Source organism: Pangasianodon hypophthalmus, chromosome 3 (assembly GCF_027358585.1).
Source record: "Pangasianodon hypophthalmus isolate fPanHyp1 chromosome 3, fPanHyp1.pri, whole genome shotgun sequence".
In the NCBI taxonomy this organism is placed as follows: domain Eukaryota; kingdom Metazoa; phylum Chordata; class Actinopteri; order Siluriformes; family Pangasiidae; genus Pangasianodon; species Pangasianodon hypophthalmus.
In genome coordinates, this window is record NC_069712.1 from 17,254,004 (window position 1) to 17,276,061 (window position 22,058).

The window sequence follows — 22,058 nt, forward strand, 5'->3', positions numbered from 1 at the left end:
CGTGTGTATGTGCGTCTTTGTGCAAAACCCGAAGCCCCGATGAATCGCTGTACCGTCTTGTATTTCAGACAGAATCTTTTATTTCAACCTGCAATTAAACGATCCTTAATTAAAATTCTAATTCACATGGGTAGAAGTCATTAGAGCTTCAGTCGTGTCCTCCAGATGTAACTCTTATTTAATGTTTTAACTTTTAAATCATGCGTCAGCAGATAGTTTTGCCTAGCTACACAAGCGAGACTCTCCAAAAGCTGGTTTAAAGCGAATCAAAAACAAAACAAAACAAAACAAAAACCTAGGTAAGCACATTGCTGTCAAAATGTTGCATTTGGGACTCGTTTTACACTGTGTTTAGATTTTTTAAATCTCTGTGGTCTAGCACGTCTATGTAGGCCTATTTCTAAATATCTGAGATAATGTGTTCCAAATTGTAACTTAAAATCAAGCACAGGCTACAATATTACAAAAAGCAAATGAAAAAATTAGTGAAGCAGTTCTGCACCAAATGTGCAGTTCAGTTATTCACTAGGGACCCTCTCTGGCTAGGTTAAATAGCTTTTATACTTAAGGAATGAAATGAGCTCTCACTCACTTGTTATTCTATAATATTAATTTATAACTGGTTGGTAGCATGTCTGACTTTAAGCAGTCTCTCTCTCTGTTTCCTCAGTTCCAAGCGGTTAGTGACTTTGGCTAGAGGACTTTCTCCAGCTTATCTAAGGTTTGGGGGAAAGAGGACAGACTTTCTCCAGTTTCATAACCTGAAGAACTTAGCCAAGTTTAGAGGACCAGGACCAGACTATTACCTCAAGAATTATGAGGATGGTATGAGGATGTTTCTGTGCAGTGCAATTTTTAAACACTTTATAACAGCAAAACTGAATTATGGAAGTAACTTTGTTTTAACCATATAATTAGATCTTAATGTATTAAGGCATGATTGGCAGAAAACATCTGCTTTTGTGGTATGAATAGAAAAATGAAAATAGCTTACTGTAGATATTTTTTCTAATGGTTTCTGTGTCTGCTCAGACATAGTTCGAAGTGACATTGCCCTGGATAAACAAAAGGGCTGTAAGCTAGCCAGTCACCCTGACATGATGCTGGAGCTGCAAAGGGAGAAAGCGGCTCAGATGCAGCAAGTTCTACTGAAGGAGCAGCTCTCCAACCACTACAGCGATGTCACGATAACAGGTAGGAGATCACAACAGCATGTTGGGTATTTCATAGAACATTAAATCTATAATACAGGAGCAGGGAATAAAAAAGTTGTGCTCATTTGCCCATTTTAATGATTATGTTTGAGTCACCTTAATTAAGCCTGTTCCAGCATGCACAACTAGCCTAAACTGAGATTTTTGCCCTTGGATAACTGTCATGGAGTTGGCTGCAGTGCTGTGCCTGTTTTGTTATTCAGTTATGTCTATTACAATAAACTATCTGTGAGTAATATTAAAAGCAAGAGAAAAACTTTTAGGAGAGGAAGAGAAATAGTGATATTAATGGCATTCAGTGGTATTATGATAGAAGAAAAGTCTGCTTAAAAAGTATGAGGTAAAATATTTGACAATATAAATAATTTAAATACAATGGAAAGTTGCAAATGAAAGTTATTGATGCTTTAATCATTTCCTATTTTAGGTAAAACGTTTTGAGCCTGAGTCTTCAATCTTTAAAAATCCTATTTCAAATGCACAGGAATTTATCAATTATTCTTCACTGACTTGTGCTGCACACACACACACTGCTATTAAATGTTAAATGTAATGTGAGTTCAATGCAAATAATTACAATATTTAGACATTGCCAAAATATGTATAATTATTTAAATAGACTGATTCATCTATGAGGCATGATTCTTGCTATGATCCGGCTGGGTAGCTTGTCCTTAGCATACATACGTACAATGATAATTTTTTTGAAAATCTTAAACTTAAAACGAATTCCACGGCTCTTTGTTGAAAAAAAAAAAAAACAGTTTGGATCAAGTCGATTTGTGCTTGTTAGTGCCGGATTTAGCTAGTGACCATGCTGGTTGATTAGCAAAACCTTTGCATGATCATGTTTTATTACATTTTCAGTAAAGACACTTGTGTTCCTCATTAAAGCTTTGTGAAATATTGTGTAATGGGCTGAGATCAAGCACAGAGTAGATTGAAGAGTAATAAAACAAAAGCTGAGTGATGACTGGACAAAACAATTCAGAGAAATAGGATTAATATATCTTTTAAATAAAAAATAATTACCAGTTGTAACGTAAGCTAATACACATACAAACTGAAAGGTCACATTAAGTCTTTGCTGCTACTAACAGTGTGTTAGCTGTCGGAATTTCAAGGGCTGAAACAAAGCTGTTTAAACACTGAAGTTAGCTATGCTGGAAAAAAAAAACAATTAAATGACATTTTTATTTTGCCCTTGACAAGTCTACTAGTTCTGCGGAGGTGTCAGTCACTGCTTATTGCAATATAAATAGTAATAAAACAGTTAGGCAAAAGTCAAAGCTCAATTTCATCCCCTTGGGATTTTACATTCTTTAACTTGATTTATTTTGAAATGGTTTTAGCTTTTTTTTAAGCCTGCAGTACTTGACGTGATGTCTTGCAAATCACACAGTGGTCATTTTTCTGTCATTTTATTCCTACTTCCTCTTATTTTTTTAATAAGAAATTATTCTGGCTATGTAGGCGACAGATTAAATTAGTCTGGAATCTACTGAACATAGATGCGATATTATGTATGGCATTTATCACACAGCAGCATGCTGATTATGAACCTTGGGGTTCGTGAAGAGAATTTTTGTTGGTCTGTGTTCCACATGATAAAGTAGAAATATCAGGGATTTTCCCCCAGCATGTTTGCTGGAGTAGGATGTCTGTAGAGTATGTAACTGGTAAGAGAGGCTCCGCAGTGTTCACTGTCCAGAGAGACAGACGGGCCTGTTAACAATCAGAATGCCCCCTGCGCAGTGCCTGGCAGGTGGGAGAAGTGGTAAAACAGCTCTCCTCCATCCTTTTTCACTCTCTGCATGTGACCCTTGCTGACCCACTCTCATTACAGCATGAACTGTACTAGGCGAGAAAGCACCCCTGCCAGTTAAAACAAACCGTGCTAAGACACGCCGAGGTCAGACTCTCACTTTTCTCTTTGTCATAGTTTAGTCCAGGTTAGTTAAAGCAAACCATCTGAAACAAGTCAAGGTCAGGGTCAGTAGATGCTCTCAAGTTGCTGCAATTCAGAATTCAGACCTCTCCTTTCCAGTGTCACTGCATTCCTGTCTACCTTTCTTTTTTTTATAGATAAACTCAAACTGCAGCAATTTATTACAGACATAGTCTTGTGCATGAGCCAATGGTGCATTGAATATCTTATCTACGAGTTTAATAATTTAGGGCAAATTATTGTGAAACACACAGAGTGTGAAAGCTTATTATTTTAGAAGAAATATGTACTGTTTAAAATCTATCCCAGCCTCTCTTACTGGCCAGTTAACACAGCTATAAATTTATAGCCATGTTGTCTAGCTCAAATGTAGACGTATTACAAATCCATAAATCACTTACCACATATTCAGACATGCTTAGTATGATGAATATCCATGATATGTACTTGTGCATGAATCTTTTTCTTGGTTATAACACCCTGTTACATTCATTTAGTCAAACCTCAAGTGAAATACAGAAAAAAATTTAATTAATTGCTCTGGTGAGAAGACAGCTGTGGTAGTCATCCAAGCCTGCCTGAAACTAGAGTGGAATTCTCTGATCTATCCAAAATCCCGGAGCCTATCCCATATATGCTCATGAGAACAACATTTGTAATAATCTCATGGCATTACATCTCTGTTGCATTTTTACTCTCAAATTAATTTTCTATTTTCTCTCATCTTCACTGTTTGTTCACGCTGTCCTGTTTTCACAATTACTTTCCAGTCTCTTCCTGCCTTTCTATACCCCTTTATGTGTGTATCTTTATGAGATGAACCAGGAATCTCACAGGGACAATGATTTCTTTACTCATTACTATGTATTGTTAAGATGTTGGTAATATTCAAAGCTGTTTCCTGCCGACAATCCCACCCGGCCACCGCCACCCCCCGCCCCTCCCGCACTGAAGACAAATGACAGGAAATTGTCCAGTGAGTGTAGTTTGGGCTTTAACTAAAGGTGCCCTTTAGCCCCTCATTTTCGTTGACAGCAGTAACTACTTGGGTTTTCATCTCATTAAAAGCCCTTTACAGGAAGATCTTGTGAAAACAGTACTGACAGTGTTCTGTAGAAATCAACTTTGATTATTCATAGGTGGGAGAGCCAAGGGGCCCGCTCTTATAAACTTCCTGTTTATATACACTGATTCTGAATTTTTGAAGAAAAAAAAAAGTAACATGGTTAAATGAGATATTTTTCCTGTTCAAACTGAGGTAGTGGGTATCTGGGCATGTGTTTAAATGACACTGTTCAGCTTTTTTTCAGCTTCTGGGGATAAATTTGAGTCCTGTCAAGAGTGACTGCTGTAGAGGGGTAATTTCATGGAAACGCCTGATGACGTATTTTGACGAATATTCCATGGCAGAATTTCATTTTTTTGGACCTCTTGTCATATTGTCTGCGTGCTCATCAGGCTGCATATAAAATACCTCAGAGTTTCATGTTTTGGTTCCCCTCCCCCATCTCCTCGCACTGGTGAGAGCATGCGTGCGTGCACTCAATGCAAACACAGCAAGAGCATGTAGCTCACTGCGCTAGTGATGGATCTGAGACTACAGCAGATGTTGCTGCCTCAGAAGGGAAACATGACTTTTTTCAATTTCTAAGACGTTAAGCAGATGAAGGTTCCTTTACAGCGACATATACATTAAACACACACACACACACACACACACACACACACACACAGGGACAGATTCCTTGAAGTACAAACACATACGTATACACACAGTGCATAATGGTTCTGTTTAAACTCGAGGAGAGCGAGAGAGAGAGAGGGAAAGAGAGAGAGAGAGCTAATGGCACGTGTAACATGAACATTTACACTTACTCTAATCACTTGAGATGTTTGGCTAAACAGAATTGTGAATATATGAGACACTAATACTTGCAACACAACCTCTCCAGTATAAAATAAGAGTCTATCACTGTCAAGCCTTTCTCTGGCTCTAATAGGATCATTTCAGCCATGAAACAACTATACTCGGCAGAAAAATAAAATAAATGTATCATATAATAACATAAGAGGAACAATAGTGATAGAAAAAAAGATTCATTTAAATTAATATTTCTTTACTTTTTCTAATGATCTTTATAGTTTGTAGCTTGCTATAAATGGTAAAATATCAGTCTAATAGAGTTGCATAGGTTTTAAACTGCAGACTATGAGTGTACAGTTTCTACAGATTCTTAAAGTAGCGAATTTACATCATCTTTACTTTTCCACAGAAAGGTCTGATTAAAAAGTTTTGGCATCTCTTCTCAGAGTAGGCATTTACTGTAAAAATAAAAATGATGCTTTCTGTTCCTATGATATATATCAGCTTTTTCTTTGCTTTTACAAACTGTTCCCATTGCAAAAAATTGATATTGAGTAGATGTTGAGGACTGCTTCACAATGATATTTTCCCCCGTTATTGTAGAGTGTGTAGCACATTTACAAATCCAGAATGCAAATGAAAAAAACAAAACCATCTATTGAAAGTGTATGTTGTAAAACTATGTGCTCTTGGATTCACCCAACTTACTGGACACCAACATAAACTCCTGGAATATTGATTTTGTTCTACCCATGGCTCTCTTAGTATTCATTTTTCTCCCTCGTCGTGAATATGGTCCAAGAGAGATTTTCAAAATTTGGCTGCAAAATTTTCAGTCTCAGATTCTCTTGTGCCAAGAACTGTGAGAAACCAGATTTTGCACATTTCAGTTATGTTTGACTCCCCAAACTTTGCTTTCTGCATCAATATCTGTAAAAGTAGAAATGACAATGTACATCAATTTACATCTAGTGGTGTTTATGTCTCAAAGTAAAACTGAAGTGTAGTTTCCTAACCTAAAATGAACTAATAATATAAATTATCGCTTTTCTTCATAAATTGTATTTCAACTTTGTGGTTTTCCTTCATTCTAAAATACCAAATGAATAACAAAGAATGTTTCCTTTTTTTTTTTTTTATCTTTAAGAATCTTTGTGGTATTTTGGGAAGCCAAAAATAGGGCCCAGTGATACCAGACAACTTTCATAGCTGGTTACACCATTGGGGAGGAAATATTAAATAATTGTGTTCATTAATATAAATATATAAATATGCAATAATGAAAGAGAGCCATAAAATTGCAGATGCTACATTACCCCATAAATCTTAAGTGTAAATCTAAATGCACTCTACTGCACTATAAGAAAAATGGTTCTTCAACAGTTCTGTAGGTGTTCATTTGAAAAAAAAAAAAAAGTGCTCTTAGCTTCCAAAAGAAAGGTTCTACTTAGAAGCCTTTTTGATAGGGAAACCTCTGTTGTTGGGTTCTATATAGAGCCTTTAAGGGTTCCCCAAGAGAGACAACTGAGTTTTCAAAACATATACTCATGCTCCCAATATTTACTTATGTGATCATTCTTAAGCAACCAAACTTCAGCCCAATTTATAAGTGAGTAATTAGAGAGAAATGCTCTGCTTTCCATTCCTGCATTCCTGCATTGGCAGGTTTTTTGGTCCTGAGGTAAAATTATTTTCATTACTAAAAGACATGTTTTATTATTGACACCCAAATTTGACACTTGTGCTGTCAGGAAAATGCATGTGCTTGCCCCAGGAATGTGGCAGTGTTTGCTTCTTTTAAAGAACTGGCAAGTAGTTGATTACATCATTAAAAAGCATTACAACCAGTTGTGGAGGACGTGCATGTGGTTGCAATGTGTCACGTGTAGCCGTGGTTATTTATGTATCACTATGGTCATTTCACCTGGAAAGCTGAGTGATCTTAGGTCCATATGGTTATATTACAAGCTTTTTGGAGAATTAAATGTTAGACTTTTGTGCTATAAAACCCATTTAATTGTTAAAATGACTCCTGGCCTAAGATGAATATATTAATTTTGGCAAACCTTCAGCAAATGGAATCAATGTCATACTTTCAAAGTAATTATCATATTTAATTTAGGCCTCATTGCAAGAAATCAAGTGAATGTCAGTGTTCTATGTTTATATAGCCATAGATCACAGGCATGGCACCCAGCCGTCTTCCTCCAGACCACCCTGGTTTCCCATTTGCTATGGTCTCAGATGCTCTTTAATGTGCTCTCAGACATGGATATTTGTGGGTGTAGAGCATCTTTTTCTGATTGGCTCTCTACTCTAGATCATATTGGTTTTCCCTTTGCTCCAGGAACAGATTTGTATATCACAGCTGCTGTAGCCTCAGCTTGTATAAATGAAATGTACCAGAGGGATAAAGGTCAGGTTGGTCCCATACTGTGGCAAGGAAATGTAATAAATCTGCCCTAAAATATTTAATTAACATAGGGAGCCTTCCAGTTATCTATAACTAGCAGAATGATTATTGTTCCCTTATTTGTTTTACATTTTGCTAGTAGTCGATGGATCTTTCTGTAGTCAAGCTCCAGTAGGATGAACGTGATTGCACAGTGAGAAAAGTACATCTCACCAGTCAGAAAGGGCTGAAAAAAGCTTGCGGAAACTTTGTTAAATGACTTTTTGAGTTGGTCATGATGGCATTAAAGCTAGAGGAAGGGATTGGAATGAATGTTGGTGGTTTGTTATTGCACCAGACAAAACATTTTCTTCTATGCCATAGTTATTTTTAGCCAAGATAAAGTGATAGCACTTACATTTACATCATTTGGCAGACACTCTTATTCAGAGTGACTTACAGAAGTGCTTTGTAGTTGCCATCTAAAGCAGATCCTCATACTTGTACAAATAGTTCAGCGTCTATTAATAATATCCAGCTAAAACCCTGTTAGAGAGGAGTTAGTACAACAAGTTGGTCCAGCAACAAAAACAATTTAATTAGCGTTCATTTAAGTGCTTGGGAAAGAGGTAGGTCTACAGTCTTCGTTTGAAGGCAACCAGTGACTCAGCTGTTCTTCCAGTCAGGGGAAGTACATTCCACCACATGTGTACAAGTACACAGAAGTGTCTTGATGCATGTCTTTCTTGTACCTTGAGGGATGGTGGGTCATGTCATGTCGTGCTAGAGGCTTGAAGGGGAAATGATACAGAGGAGGGTGTGATAATTGTCTTCAGGTAGGTCGGAGATGTAGTAGCAGGGGTTGGATGGTGTGCAGGGGCAGACCTGTCAGGAGTGAGTTGCAGTAGTCCAGTCTTAACATGACAAGGTACTAAACAAGCACCTGAGTGACCTGTGTGGAGACAAATGCTCTTTCATTTTTTTGGCTGATATAGAGATGTTCAATATTTATACATTTTATTATCTTTTTTGTTAGTTTGCAAAGATTTCTTGATTTTGACACAGTAAATATAATAATAACAACAATAATAATAATAATAATAATAATAATAATTGTACTTGAAATTAGTCATCTATAGCTCAGAAAACAGTGTATGATTTCAATTGCATAGTTATAGATTTTTTTTTATCTAATCTTTTCAGAAACGATAGAAATTGAAGAAGAAGGTGTAGAAAAGGTATATATACTAAAGAGCTGAAGAGTGTGAGTATATGGTATATTTAAGTTGGAGCCTGTTAGACATGACTGAACATTAACAGTCCACATATGGAAGCCTGAGAGAGATTTTAGGCTCCGACAGAGCTCAGTTTGCCCTACAAACATAGTATGTTGATGAAACTGCACGTGAGAGAAAGCAATGTCATAAATCCACAAGTGTCCATAAAGGTGTAATAAAATTTGCTGTGGTCTGGAGAGCGCTGAAAGGAAAACTAAAATTGAGTTTTCTGTGGTATGTTACAAAGTCCCACACTTCATTCAAGTGGTGGCTGGGGCCTTTCAATAACTGGGAAGGGGGGTGGCAGGCGGGGGGCAACAAAAACTCTTTCCTGATCCTTCTTCACCCTTAAATTGAGTGACAGGACCTGACACCTCTAAGCAAAGCCAGATGGATGCAAAGCACTGGGTCTGTTTGGTCTGTTGTACTGTCTGTTAGCTCTTTAGCACTATTAACAAGCATTTGGTCTGTCATGTGGTTAGCGTGGCTAGTGGAGTTTTTGTTGCATATCCAAGGAAACAAAGAATGCTTCTAGCTGCTTATGCAAATTTGGGCCTCACATGTAGAGTGATGTTTAAGATAAAAATGTTTACTGGCAGTTATTTTTTGTAGTGAGAATTGGTTGCTAATGCAAAATTTTAGATGTTAAGCAACATTAAAACATAATATTAAAACTAATGACTACTAATTATAATATATTGTATTATAATATTTACTATAAACAGGAACAGAGAATTAATACTATTACTACTACAAATAATAATAATAATAATAATAACAATAGAAAATAATTTTTTGTGTAAACAATGTTTTCCAGTGATGTTATTCAGAAATTAGACTATACAGGATTCATCATTATGATTTGTACCTGACTAATCTATAGGACAATCCACTGTACTAGCTAGACAGCTATGAACAAATTATAGAAACTCTGTTGGATTCATACAATAGCATGGGTATGCATTAGGGCATACATTAGGCTGCTACAAAAGTTCAGGCCACTCTGGATATACTCTTGTATACAAGTAAAATATAATGCAATTAATAACACATTAATGAGGATACCTAAGTGGAAGATAATGTAAAGAATCTATAATGTTTTTCTCAGGTCACTGGAAGTAGGATAAAGGGATCTATATTTTACATTAAATTAAGCAGAAAGTGTTGTAATAGAAAGTGATTTATGTTGCTGTGGTTGGTTGATGTGTTAAGTAGCCCATTCCCAGGCGTTTTTAGCAAACTGTGCATCCTTAGAGCATGGCAGACTTGCTGTCCTAACTCATGTTATCAGCACTTGTAGTAAAGCACAATGGACAGTCTTTAGGGAAATGCTTTGATGTGTACTATAAAGAGCCTAGGGGCAGCTCAGGTTAGTTCTGCCACTCTTAAATGCCCCGCTTCTTTAAAGTGACAAAATAATCATGGAGCAATTACAGCATTAGTGCATAGTAAAGATTTCAAAAAGATAATACTGTCAGGTATGTAAAGACTCAGCAAAGTCCTCTTTGAAGGGATCACATCATATTAACTTAAAGATTCCTTGCTTTGTTAATGCTGAACTTGCACTTTCTGCTGTCATTCAGTGCTCGTCTTTATTTACTATATTTACTTTATTTACGCTTTACTATTATTCACTTTTCTCTTGTATTCTGGAGTTCTTTTGTAGTGTTTGGATTTATTTTTTTTATATTTACATTCTATACTACATTCTAGTGAAGCTATAATGAATAAATAGTGTTATTTGAACACCTTGATAAATACGCTTGCATTTCACGGAGTTATGATATGAAATGTAAAATATGACATGAGATTGAAAGGAAAAACCTCTCAATACATATTAGAACAGTGGACCAGATGTTTTCAGTCAAACTCCTACAAATTTTGCCAATGCCTCATTTGCACTCATTCCATCATTTTCAATCAAAGATTGAAGTTAAAGTGCTGAGAGTGCTCATACATCCCATATTTAGTTTGACCTCTGACAACAAACAAGTGAAACCAATCAAGCCTTGTATCTGATGTCATAATATTGGAATTAGTGCATATTTTAATTAAATCCTAGCTTAAGATTCCCTACACATAGATTACATAGAACCCATTGTAAGTTATAGTATTAAATATGCTAAATGTATGTAAAGTTTATGCTGCCATGGTCATATGTACAGATATCTGCATGTGCATGATGACACTTGAAAGGCGACTACTTTTAGGAATATATGTCTTTCATTCAAAGCTTGTCCTTACCAGGGGTTTGCGTTTGATGTTACAAGGCATTTAAAGTGTGTTACGCAATTTGGCACAAACTTTGGTCTTTGACTTCATCAAGTGTATCTCCAATCAGCCAAGCTCTCAGAACTGTTGACATTAACGGGAAATCATAATCCAGCATGCAGCTCTGTGCTGTCTCAGCCATGTGCTGCTGCATAAGACCGTCTCTATGGAGAAGATTAATTAGTGTACACAAATGTGTGTGGATGTATACACCAGTGTGTGTTCGGGGATGTTAACATGTCACTCACTCCTCTATCCTTTCCACTGCTAACCACATGGCCTGATATACACACGCAAATATGTACAATTGCTAACACACACACACACACACACACACACTCACACAGTTTTACAAATACAGTGATGTGCAGCTGAAATCTTGTTAACATGGTCACATACACATGGGAAGTTCACCAGCTAACTAATCTGAACACTGACATGTACGCGCGCACACACACACACACACACACACACACACATTCAGATTTTATACTAACCATACTGAATGAAAAACAGGTGTCTTCATAGCTTGCATTCTTCAAGAATACAAAAGTGCTTTGACCTGAGCAGCTCTTTGCAAAACATACCCTATCGAACGAGGGTCCCTGTGTAATGCTGTGTTTATAAACACAAGGGTACTTGGGTTTGTATGACATGCAGTGTGCACTTCAGACTACCAGCAGGCAGAGGAGGACTATTAAAACCACATTTTCACTCTAGCCGTTTTTGTTGTGAGAGCTGGTTTGTTTTCCTGCCTTCAGTTTTGCTTTTCTGTTCATTTGTCTATCTGTAATTTTGTATTTATTCATTTGTTTATTTAAACATTTATTTATTATTTTCCTCATAGTACTTTACTGCTTCTACCAGTGTACTAAATTGTAGCTAACTGACAAAGCAAGACATGTTGTTGATTAGCATTATTACAGAGTTGAAATGATCTAAACCCGAGTTACAGAGTTCTAATGGATTAAAAGAGAATAAATACAATTAATACCACTCATGCTGGCATCCACTGAGGCACCATGTTTAATCTGGCAAAACATACTAGTTTAACTGAAAGCATATTGTAATGGAGACACAATGTGGTCTTCTTCCCTGCCCACAGAATCCCACAACATCTGCATGATTAACCTTTGCTGTTCTTCCCTTGTAATTGAGTAGTCATTTTGCCTCAAATTGGTTTAGTGTGAGCTGGGAATTGAAATATGGCATGCAGCGTGATTGCTGTTCCTCGCCTGGAAAATGCTTTCTCACAGTTTGTAGATTGTATGTGTTGTCAGTCATTTTTCAAGGGGGAGGTGTGAGAATTCGCTATCAGTCATCTACAATCAGTTGATTGATTTGTTGAGAGTGCTGGGAGAGAGTATTTGATGTGTGAAGTAATATTTTAAAGCTACTAAGTAGAAATTAGGGGTGTAATGCAATGCCACTATTTGAATCTGTATTTGTTTAGTGCTCCAAATATCTGTATTTGGATTTGGATTTTTTGGATCACCCACAGAAATACTGGAAAACATTGGAAATATGATGTGTGTGGGACTGTTTTTCTAATCCTATATTTACCATTATTATATTTCTTTATACCTGCCAATGATATTTTCTAACAAATTTAGTTGGTTCTATTTCACCAGATATAAACAAACCAGTGGCCTAATTTAAAGCATCATGACCCTGACCCAGGAATTTCCTAAAGATGAATGAATGAACCCTGCAAATGCATCAGGCAGCAACTCATGTTTATGCTATTAAACGTGGTCTTTCTTCATCCCATGAGCTTCATGTGTGACTGCTCGCTAATGTCCGCATGAATGTAAAAAACAGAATAGTGTGCCTCATGTCCGTGTCTGTATTATCTGTTCAGTCTGAATACTGTATTCATATTTTGGTTACATCCCTAGTAGAAATACTTCACTACTGTACTTAGGTAAGTTTTTGGAAGTTTTACTTGAATTAACTAGATGAATATTATATCAAATTTACTACTACATTTTCATCACTACTTTTTTAAAAGCTAATGCCTACTTATACTGTGATAAATTTCCCAAGATATTAATAATAATTTTTAATGCTGGTAAAATCCAGTTACTTTTGACCTTTTTTCCACATTGTCCAATCATCAAAGCCCTTCAGATTTGTTAGTCGACTTCCAATGTTTACCTCAAAATGCACTGTTAAAGAGCCAAATTGTTTGCAAACAACACATCACTACTTTTTCCTTGTCAGAGAAAACACCAATGCTGACTGGTAAGAAAGTTGCTAGAATGGTGTTTTTTTTTTAATCATCATAAATGACAAATTATTTTAGCCCCAGTGCTAACCCCTAATAAATATTTAGCAAAGGCATTCAGTGTTGGAAGCTGCCTATCAGCATTATTGGTGCACTGGCTTGACATTGAATATTAGATCATTAAATCAAATTAATTGTGTACATTATATTATGGTGTACACATTTTAAATCTTACAATACTCTCAGAAATCTTGCCAGGTTAGCTGTCTTGTGTTAACTATTACTGAACGTTGCAGTGGTGTCACTAAAGGTTGCTCATATTCAGGTCAGAAATAGCGCTGTATGAATGGAGAGAACCCCATGTGATTTCCATCCTTCATACCAGCCAGAGTTTGAGCTACTTTACTACAGTATAAAAAAACAGCGTCAGCATCCCTCCTGATACAGAAAGAGTGATGAATTTGCATAATGGCTTTTGTTTTCATGGGCATATTAAAATGCATATGGTGCTTGTCTTTATTATTACTTATTATTCCAACACATTATTGTTTGGCACAAAGATGGCAGATTCTTCTGCTCTGTGACATCTGCTGTTAGAAATCTTTTTTGATAAGACGTAAAACATGTCAACATGGAAAGATCCTATGGTGTCTGTCTTATGATACTATCTCCATTTTTTAATACCAAATTATTTAAGTACATATAATATCAGATACTAATAATAGTATAATAAGAGTTTTCTCATGGGTTATTTTAACTTTTACATGAAGCCTTTCTCAATGATGTTTCTTATAATTTTATTAAATAATGAAAACTGCTTAAAATTTTCAGAATATGTGCATTCATTGATTTGTTTCCATTTTGTAACAGATTATGCAAAATTCAGCATGTGAAGTGGAGAAGGTCCATGTTATGCAGTATATGGCTTTTTCTTGTGTGTTCTAAATCATATTTCTTTAAGCTATACTTGGTGGATATCTTGCTGATAAGCCAGACATGCTGTTATTACCATTGTATGAAACATGGGGATTAAAGATCTTTGTTTGGGACACTTTTTGTACCCATTGTTTTCCTTACGAGTAGACATTGTAGATGTTGTCTGGCTATGGAAATGCTTTGCTTTGAAGTTTTTTTTTTTTTTGAATATGCAGTTTGTTGCTGTAGGTAATCACTGGACATAAATGGAAATGCTGTGGCTCCGAAATGAGCCGTAGCGCTCTGGTACAGTCCTGCTCGTTATGGAGGTCTTATGTCTGTGATCAGATAGCTAGCCTGACAATATCCAGACCCCTCTCTTTCCATTACGTTTGTAAGGCTTGTTGGGAATCAGTGCTTTCTTTTACAGTTGATACTAAGTTCATGCACTCAATTTCAAGAATGAATAGCCTTCAATACATTTACATTACTTTTTAAGTTCTTTGCTGGCAGTGCTTTCAAATATTACCTGGGGTGGATTATTACAGTGTTGTGTAAATAAATGAACTCTAGTAGATATCAGTGTAGTTATTAATTTAAGGTTTTATTTATTTATTTATTTATTTATTTATTTATTTATTTATTTATTTTTGCTGTTCAGTAATATTAGATTCCACAATTTCCAAAGTGTGTTCTTGGAAATTCCATTGCAGTTCAGTTATTAAATACACATAAGAAAGACAAATGACCAGCTAACCATGTAAGCATGTAAGCGTTAAGAGCATCACAAAACAACTCCATCTTCCAGCTCTTGGCCTTTCAAAACTTAATTTTGTGATTTGTTATATCAGTTAGTCTATTGTTCTTCAGTACTCTTTAGCTATCACTCTGTAAAATTACTGAGAGAGAGAGAGAGACTGAGACTGATCCTGATCTGGAAACACTTTGAGTCTGCTGTAAATGTGAACCAGAGTTCAATTCCTGATGTCTTCTCTATATTGCCGTGTCTGTACTGAGCCCTTAGGAGCCTGCATGCTGTTCATGGTGTAATTACCTTACTTTAGAAACGTGGAATTGATCAGAGTTGGCTTCTTTTAGGACAAGTAGCTGTTCTTTCATTGTAAATATGCCTGAGATAAAAAGACACTGAGAGGTGCAGTCAAGTAACATGCTGTATTTTGAACTTTTTATGTGTTTGTGTGTGAAAATGTGATTGTGAATGATGATTAGCTATAAATAAATAATCCTAGTAATAGGATTATTTAAGCCCATCTCTAGCCTTACCTATAGAAGATGGCACATTGGTCAGTTTTTTATTCATGATGTCAGTGTAGTTTAGTGTTCTTTACAACCTTAAAGAGGGCAAACGACTAGTTACAATTAGATATGTGCTTGGCCCATATCCAGACTCCTCAACAGTGCCAGCTCTTGTGCAAGAGTCTGCTCAAGGAAAGAAGGCCTTCGAATCTCCCTGGCCCACATCTGGTTCTCCTTCTACTTTTGCCCTGACAGCATGGTTCTGCTTTCTATCCACCTGACTTTGATACAGTTTTATCTCAATCAGCTCACTGTGCTAAAGGCTGCATAACAGGCAGGACTTCCAGAATGCCACTCAGGCACATCAAGGTGGGCTTCCCTACCTTATGCAATTTGGGCGTTCTAGAAAGAAGAAGAAAATTTGGCTGAAAAAAAAAAGTATATAGAAATGCTTACCATTGCTATTTATTTTTTGTTTGTTTGTTTGTTTGTTTTTCTTGTTTGAATTAAACCAGCTCTTGTCCCTCTCATTAATGTTTTATAGCTTTGTACCCTAATAAGTGATACATTAAATTAAAGACTTAATTAAAGGCTTAGACTATTTAATGTGCTTTGAACAACAGTGTTACATTAAATATGCTTTGAATTAGCTTTTCCCGTTGAAATTATGCGATAGCCACCCATCATTATTGGTGTGGCAACTGTTTTGTTTTGAAAGCTTTAAAGTTGCCCACCCTGTAAAATCAGGAATTTAGTAATCATGTTAATGTGCACATCTGGACTAGGAATTAGTCTGAATTTATTTGGGTTAAATGTGGCTGTATGGTAGGAATTTTATATTAACTGGATATACGCACCTTTACTTTACTAACTGCACTAATCTCATTTTTGTGATCTGTCCCTCTGGGTTCGTTCGCTCGTAAAATTTCAGGTTAAACTGAGAATCATCCCATTTTACAGTCACATAAAGTCCTTGAGATTTCCAAACAGATGTAATAGCTATTGCTATTTTAATTGCTTTAACAGATTTCAATTTTCAGTATTTCCTGGGCATTTCTGGATTTTTTAAAAAAATGTGGCATGCATCATATATATATATATAAATATATATGGTATTATGTAATATGTTAATTAATGCAGACATATATGAGCATGGTATTATAAGTAAATGCATCTTGAAACTGGTACATCACCCACAGTTCGGGCTTCTTCAAATCCCTTAGGGCCATGTGAGATGTCTCATCTGCTTCTTTTTAAACAGAGGAAATGAAGTCAAAGGGCACTGAAATATTTGTGTTTATTGTCACTGCTCTTAACCGATAGAATTTCAAAACAACCAGCGAGTATGTGCTGGATAAGTTCAAGTTATTATAGACCATCCAATGGCTTTTGCACTAAAATGCTTTCCTTGGCACATTTCTGTGTTTGTGTCTGCCACTATTCTCTTTGTGGTGTGCACTGATGAACCGTTTACAGTTTGTGTGTGTAGCGTGTAGCAGGATTTTTCCTGCCTTCTGCTTTAGAAACTGTGCTTTTTTTCAGGTTGCTTCTTGTGATGTTTATTTACAAGGACCCCAAGTGCTTCATGTTGGGTAGAAAATTAATCCAATTATTGATGATGCTACAGTGACCTACCATAAAATCTAAGATTTAATTTCAATTTCCTACAGTGTGAACTGTAGAAAATCTTTGAAGCAAAAATAAAAGAAAAATTGAAGCAAAAATAATTAAATGCAATGTTTCTGTAGAATTTAGAATTAATGATACATATTAATAAATATCAGTAAACAATGAAAAAGCAATCAAATCGATATTTTATGGAGAACTTGCCTTTGCTCTTTAGTAAACATTTGACTGTAAAACTTGCATCTGTTTCTAAAGGTAGTTCCAGATAACTTCAAGGCTTCTTAATATCTAAACTGCACAGTGTAAAATTTGGCCTTTTCTACAGACACATGAACACAGAAGACATAAAGATAAACATTTAAGATAAAAATTAGGACTAAATATAAAAGACTTTAGGTCACCTTTAGTACAGTATTGTACTTAAAAAAACAGTATGTTGTATGTTAAAGTGAATTTTGCCTTTTTTTTCCCCAGAAAATGAAAGTGCCAAAGTTACAACTATGTCTCGCTTTCTCCCAGCCAGGTCTTTAGACAAACTGTACAATTTTGCTGACTGCGCCGGCCTGCACCTGATCTTTGGGCTCAATGCCCTACATCGGAATCCTGACAACTCGTGGAATGCCTCTAGTGCATTGAGTTTGTTAAAGTACAGTGCTGGCAAGAAGTACAACATATCCTGGGAGCTGGGCAATGGTAGGTCTGTTATGATACTAACAAGGCTGATCTGAGGCTGTGTTTGTCTGTGGCGAGCAATCACATATTACCACGAGCAGTTAGCATTCCGTACATGCTGACATAGCATAATCATTGAACCTTGAAAAAAACAATAAAGCAATACTATATTTTTATTCATCCCAAAGCTCTGTTGTGCTTTAACTGGTGAGGACAGACAGACGGAGTTCTGGAAATCATTACCACAGTTGGGGTGCACAGACTATCAGTTGTGAGAAAACTTTTTAGTCAGATGACTTACATAAAGAAGCAAGTAAACATGTGAAAATTAATACAACAGTATGTATGTAATAGTATGTAGGGACTCTATTTGAGGTGCAAATACTGTAATGCTTTGGATTGAATATAAGCATTAGAGAATTATTATAAATATATTAATAAGTATTTTTCTCCTTTGTGCAACAGTTATAGGAGAACAATAAGAACCTATATGACTGCTGTTGAATTCTCAAATCTGATTGGTCAGAAAATAGCACAGACCTGATAACAGTGCTGGCTGTTATTCACATCACAGTTTTTTAAATATTAATGCTCATATATAACTATATATTATATTAATGCAGTTACTAACATGTCTTGCAGACATCCCACAACCCACATCCCAGTAAATGTATCTATAAATGGATATAAGTATGACATATCATTCAATAATAAATTGTTGATTGATAAATTATAACTGTTGATAAATTGCTGTTGTATAAGAGGAATAAAATAATTCAGCACATGCTGTTATTGCTAAATAATTAACTTCAGGGTGGTAATGCTTTGCTTTCCAACACACCGGATGGGACACTAGTCCATCAAAGGGCATAAAACACACATATTTACACAATTAATCACACCTAGGAGTAATTAGTGTTAGTCAATCCACCTACTGGTATGTTTTTGGAAGGTGGAAGGAAACCAGAGAACTCAGAGGAAACCCATGCAGACACGGGGAAAACATTTGAAACTGCACACAGATAGTAACTCAAGCTCAGGATAAAACCCCAGGCTCTGGGACTGAGAGGCACCAACACTACATCCTGCTCCACTGTGCAGCCCCAGCGGTCAACATTTTAACTTAATTTTTCTATTTGTAAATTCCAGTATTTAAGGACTTATAAAAAGCAGTTACGCTTTTTGGATTGTTCTCATTATAAATACACCAAGAGCAGCCATCATGACTAATAGAAAATCTGTTAGGAATCATAGTCAAGTTTCATGAATATGATTCATTTTCAAACAAATGAGCAATCCAAAACAAAATGGAGGGAAACAAAACATTTTATCTTGGGATTCATGTTTGTGAAGGCAGCATGATATATTAGAATGCTTTGGTATAATAAACACCCTGTGGCATACGGACAAGTGGGTACATCTATAACAAAAGTGCAGAATTTTGAAACTGTGCTTTGAATAAAGATAAAATGTGGTGATGTTTATATTTTGCATGCCGGAGGCTTCACACTGGCTAAAGTTTGAAAGACAAAATCCTTCCAATTTCATCCTCTTGTGATCAGTGCAAATAATGATTACATAACATCCTGTTTTGCCTTATGAATAGCTCTCATGAATTATTACAAGAATACTTTATTGTCACTGTTTTTAAATTGAAAGATTATTAATTTTGTCATAATTAACTTCAATCAAATTGACTACGTTATACATCTTCAGTAAGCCGCAATCCAGGCAGATCCTCACTGTCATGCTGCCTCATACACAGATGACAAACAGACGTCTCACCATTCATACTAATAAACAGTTCAGATTGCTGAAAAGAGTTTTCCACCAAAGCATTTTAATTAAATTACCCTGCAAGCTTAATGCCCCTGCCTACATCTATCAAAAAAGCTGACTGATTGGGACTAAAATAAATTACTACTACAACTACTATAAATTACTAAAAAGCATGTAACAGGTACCGACTGGTGTATTTGCATGTAACATACAGCGTTTCCATAAATGTGCCATTTTATCAATTAAGACATAATTGTTACACAAACATATTTTTATAGAATGAACACTGTCTGTTTTGTTTTAACAACTTTAGGTGAGCTTATTTGAAAATTTTAAGGAAATCCGTTTCCTGAGGTTTTACTAGCGTGCTTATACTTGTGAAGATTACTTTCTTTCATCTTATGTCATATACTTAAATAATTAAGTTGTCTGAACTGATATTTTAATAGTCAACATGATTAAATGTTTTTAGTTAACAACACTCATGCTTTTCTGAAGATCAACTTATTACAATTTACAGTAAGCAGTTTTGATAGCATTTATTCCTTAAATCAAGGTAATGACTTTAAGATCAGTATTTCCTATTTCAGACACTCAGTTTTATTTGTTTCTTGTAGAGCCCAACAGCTACCGCACTATGGTAGCTCGTTCAGTCAACAGCAGTCGACTGGCTCAGGACTACATTATGCTGAAGACACTGCTGCAGTCTGTCCGCTACTACAGCCGGGCCAATCTCTATGGGCCCAACATTGGCCGTCCACGCAAAAACGCAATCCTGCTACTGGACGGGTGAGTGACTGTGGCAGGCTAGTGATTGCATTTTAATATTGTTTACTAGCATTGTGGCTCACCCAACAGATAACATAGGCCAAAGAATAACTACAATAAAAACTTGTCTACAGCCATTCTGAATCCATTCATTTTGTGAATCTGGCATTCCCTCAAAAGTGAATTGTTTATGCAGATGTTCACATCAAGTTGGTAAAACTTGCCAAGCCCAGTTGGGAGAAGAGCAAAAACATCTTTTCCATCAAAAAGATTTAAATATTTTTTATTTTCTTTTATTTTTTTATGTTATGCCTTCTGGCAAAGCTATAACCAGAGCAAAATAAATGTCCTATATATCAAGAGCCATTGTTATAGTTTCTTTTTCTTTATTTCCATGTGCACTTAGTACTTATCTTAAGACTAAACTGCTCTAAATTTAAATTTTACTAAATTTATACCTCACCAATGTACACTGGTTTATTCAGAAGTTTTATTAAATTGTAGCTAGCCTGAATGTGTGGAGCAGATCAACGTGAAACTTGTGAGTTTCAGGGGTTTTACAATGCTATTAGTTAACAATTTTGTATCTTGCAATGGAATCAAATCAAATCACTGTGAAAGCATACAAAGCAGAACAAAAGCAGGGCATTCATTAATTGTGTTTATTCATAGGCCAGCTATTATAATAAAATGTTATGGATTTAGATTACAGAAAAGCAACCATTCTCAGCAAAGTGCAAAGTAATGAAATATACTGTTTCAGGTTATGGTATTATAATAATAGGGAATAGTGAAGTGAATCGGTTAAGGAAAACACCTGGGTGACAGTGCTAGGTCCCAGTGACCATCCAGTCTGAGACACATCTGGATAGTGATTGATATGTTACGACACCATTCAATACGCTATGCTCACCATGCCCACACAACATTATAGATCTTTGATTTAGCATAGAGAAAAATGAGATTTGAGTATTTTATTTGGTAATATATGAGTCAAGTGACATTTCTTTCTACTTTGTGTACAAGGCCACTTAATTTGAACTCAGCTCATAAAATTATAGTGCTCTCTGGTACATTTCAAGATTTTCAACAATCTTGTAATACTTAAATCATGAGCTGAGCTAGCAACTCTGTATGAAACTCCAGCAGCATGCGAAGAAGGACTCAGAAGACCTTTACTCTTGAGCCTGGGATTCACAATAAATTCCAGCAAGAGTATGTTTACCTGGTGATAAGAAATATTTGTACTAGGTCTGTCCCATAACTTTGATTCTCATGTGCTTTAGCACAAAGTGCTGACTCCTGTCATTGCCTATTCGAAACAAGACACCGGGTGAAAATTCTCTTTTTTAAAAAAGTACTTTCATCTAATTCTTGCTGGTTGTGTAAAGTAATTTCATCATTATACACAGGTTTGGTCCCACACCAAAACTTGAATAAACTACGTTATGCGTCCCAGTGCTGTCTCCTGACCTTGGATTGTTGGAAAGACCTATGACTCTTAACAACAAGAGCTCCCATGTGCAGAATGACGCTTCTGAAATGGAGAGCAGAACACAGAGAACTAAAAATGTTCATGTAGATGGATTGTTTTTCTATAATATCTAATTTTCTATATATCTTAATAGGGAAATATTCGCTCATTATTGAGCCATTTAATTTGCTAAGGGAGGCTTGGCATCTTCTATTACACTGATATTTTGTCTGAAATTTAGATATCACAAGCCTATAATCTGAAACATTATATAATAAGCATATTGCTTACATTTTGCTGACAAAGCTAAGGCTGTGTTAGCAGTTTTGTGCTATAACTACTACTATTACTACTACTACTAATATTAATAATAA

At 35.9% G+C, this 22,058-nt stretch overlaps 1 protein-coding gene across 2 annotated transcripts in view; it reads left to right on the forward strand.

The window, feature by feature from the left end:
- Positions 1-22,058, forward strand: part of hpse2 (heparanase 2) — a 53,901-nt gene that overhangs the window by 2,309 nt on the left and 29,534 nt on the right. Inside the window, exons 2-5 of one of the 2 annotated variants that reach the window (XM_034303174.2) lie at positions 650-825; positions 1,033-1,194; positions 17,511-17,684; positions 20,060-20,231. In XM_034303174.2, coding sequence (XP_034159065.2) covers positions 650-825; positions 1,033-1,194; positions 17,511-17,684; positions 20,060-20,231 — 684 coding nt within the window. The remainder of the gene's footprint in view (positions 1-649; positions 826-1,032; positions 1,195-17,510; positions 17,685-20,059; positions 20,232-22,058) is intronic. The other variant, XM_026944420.3, reaches the window with a different exon arrangement.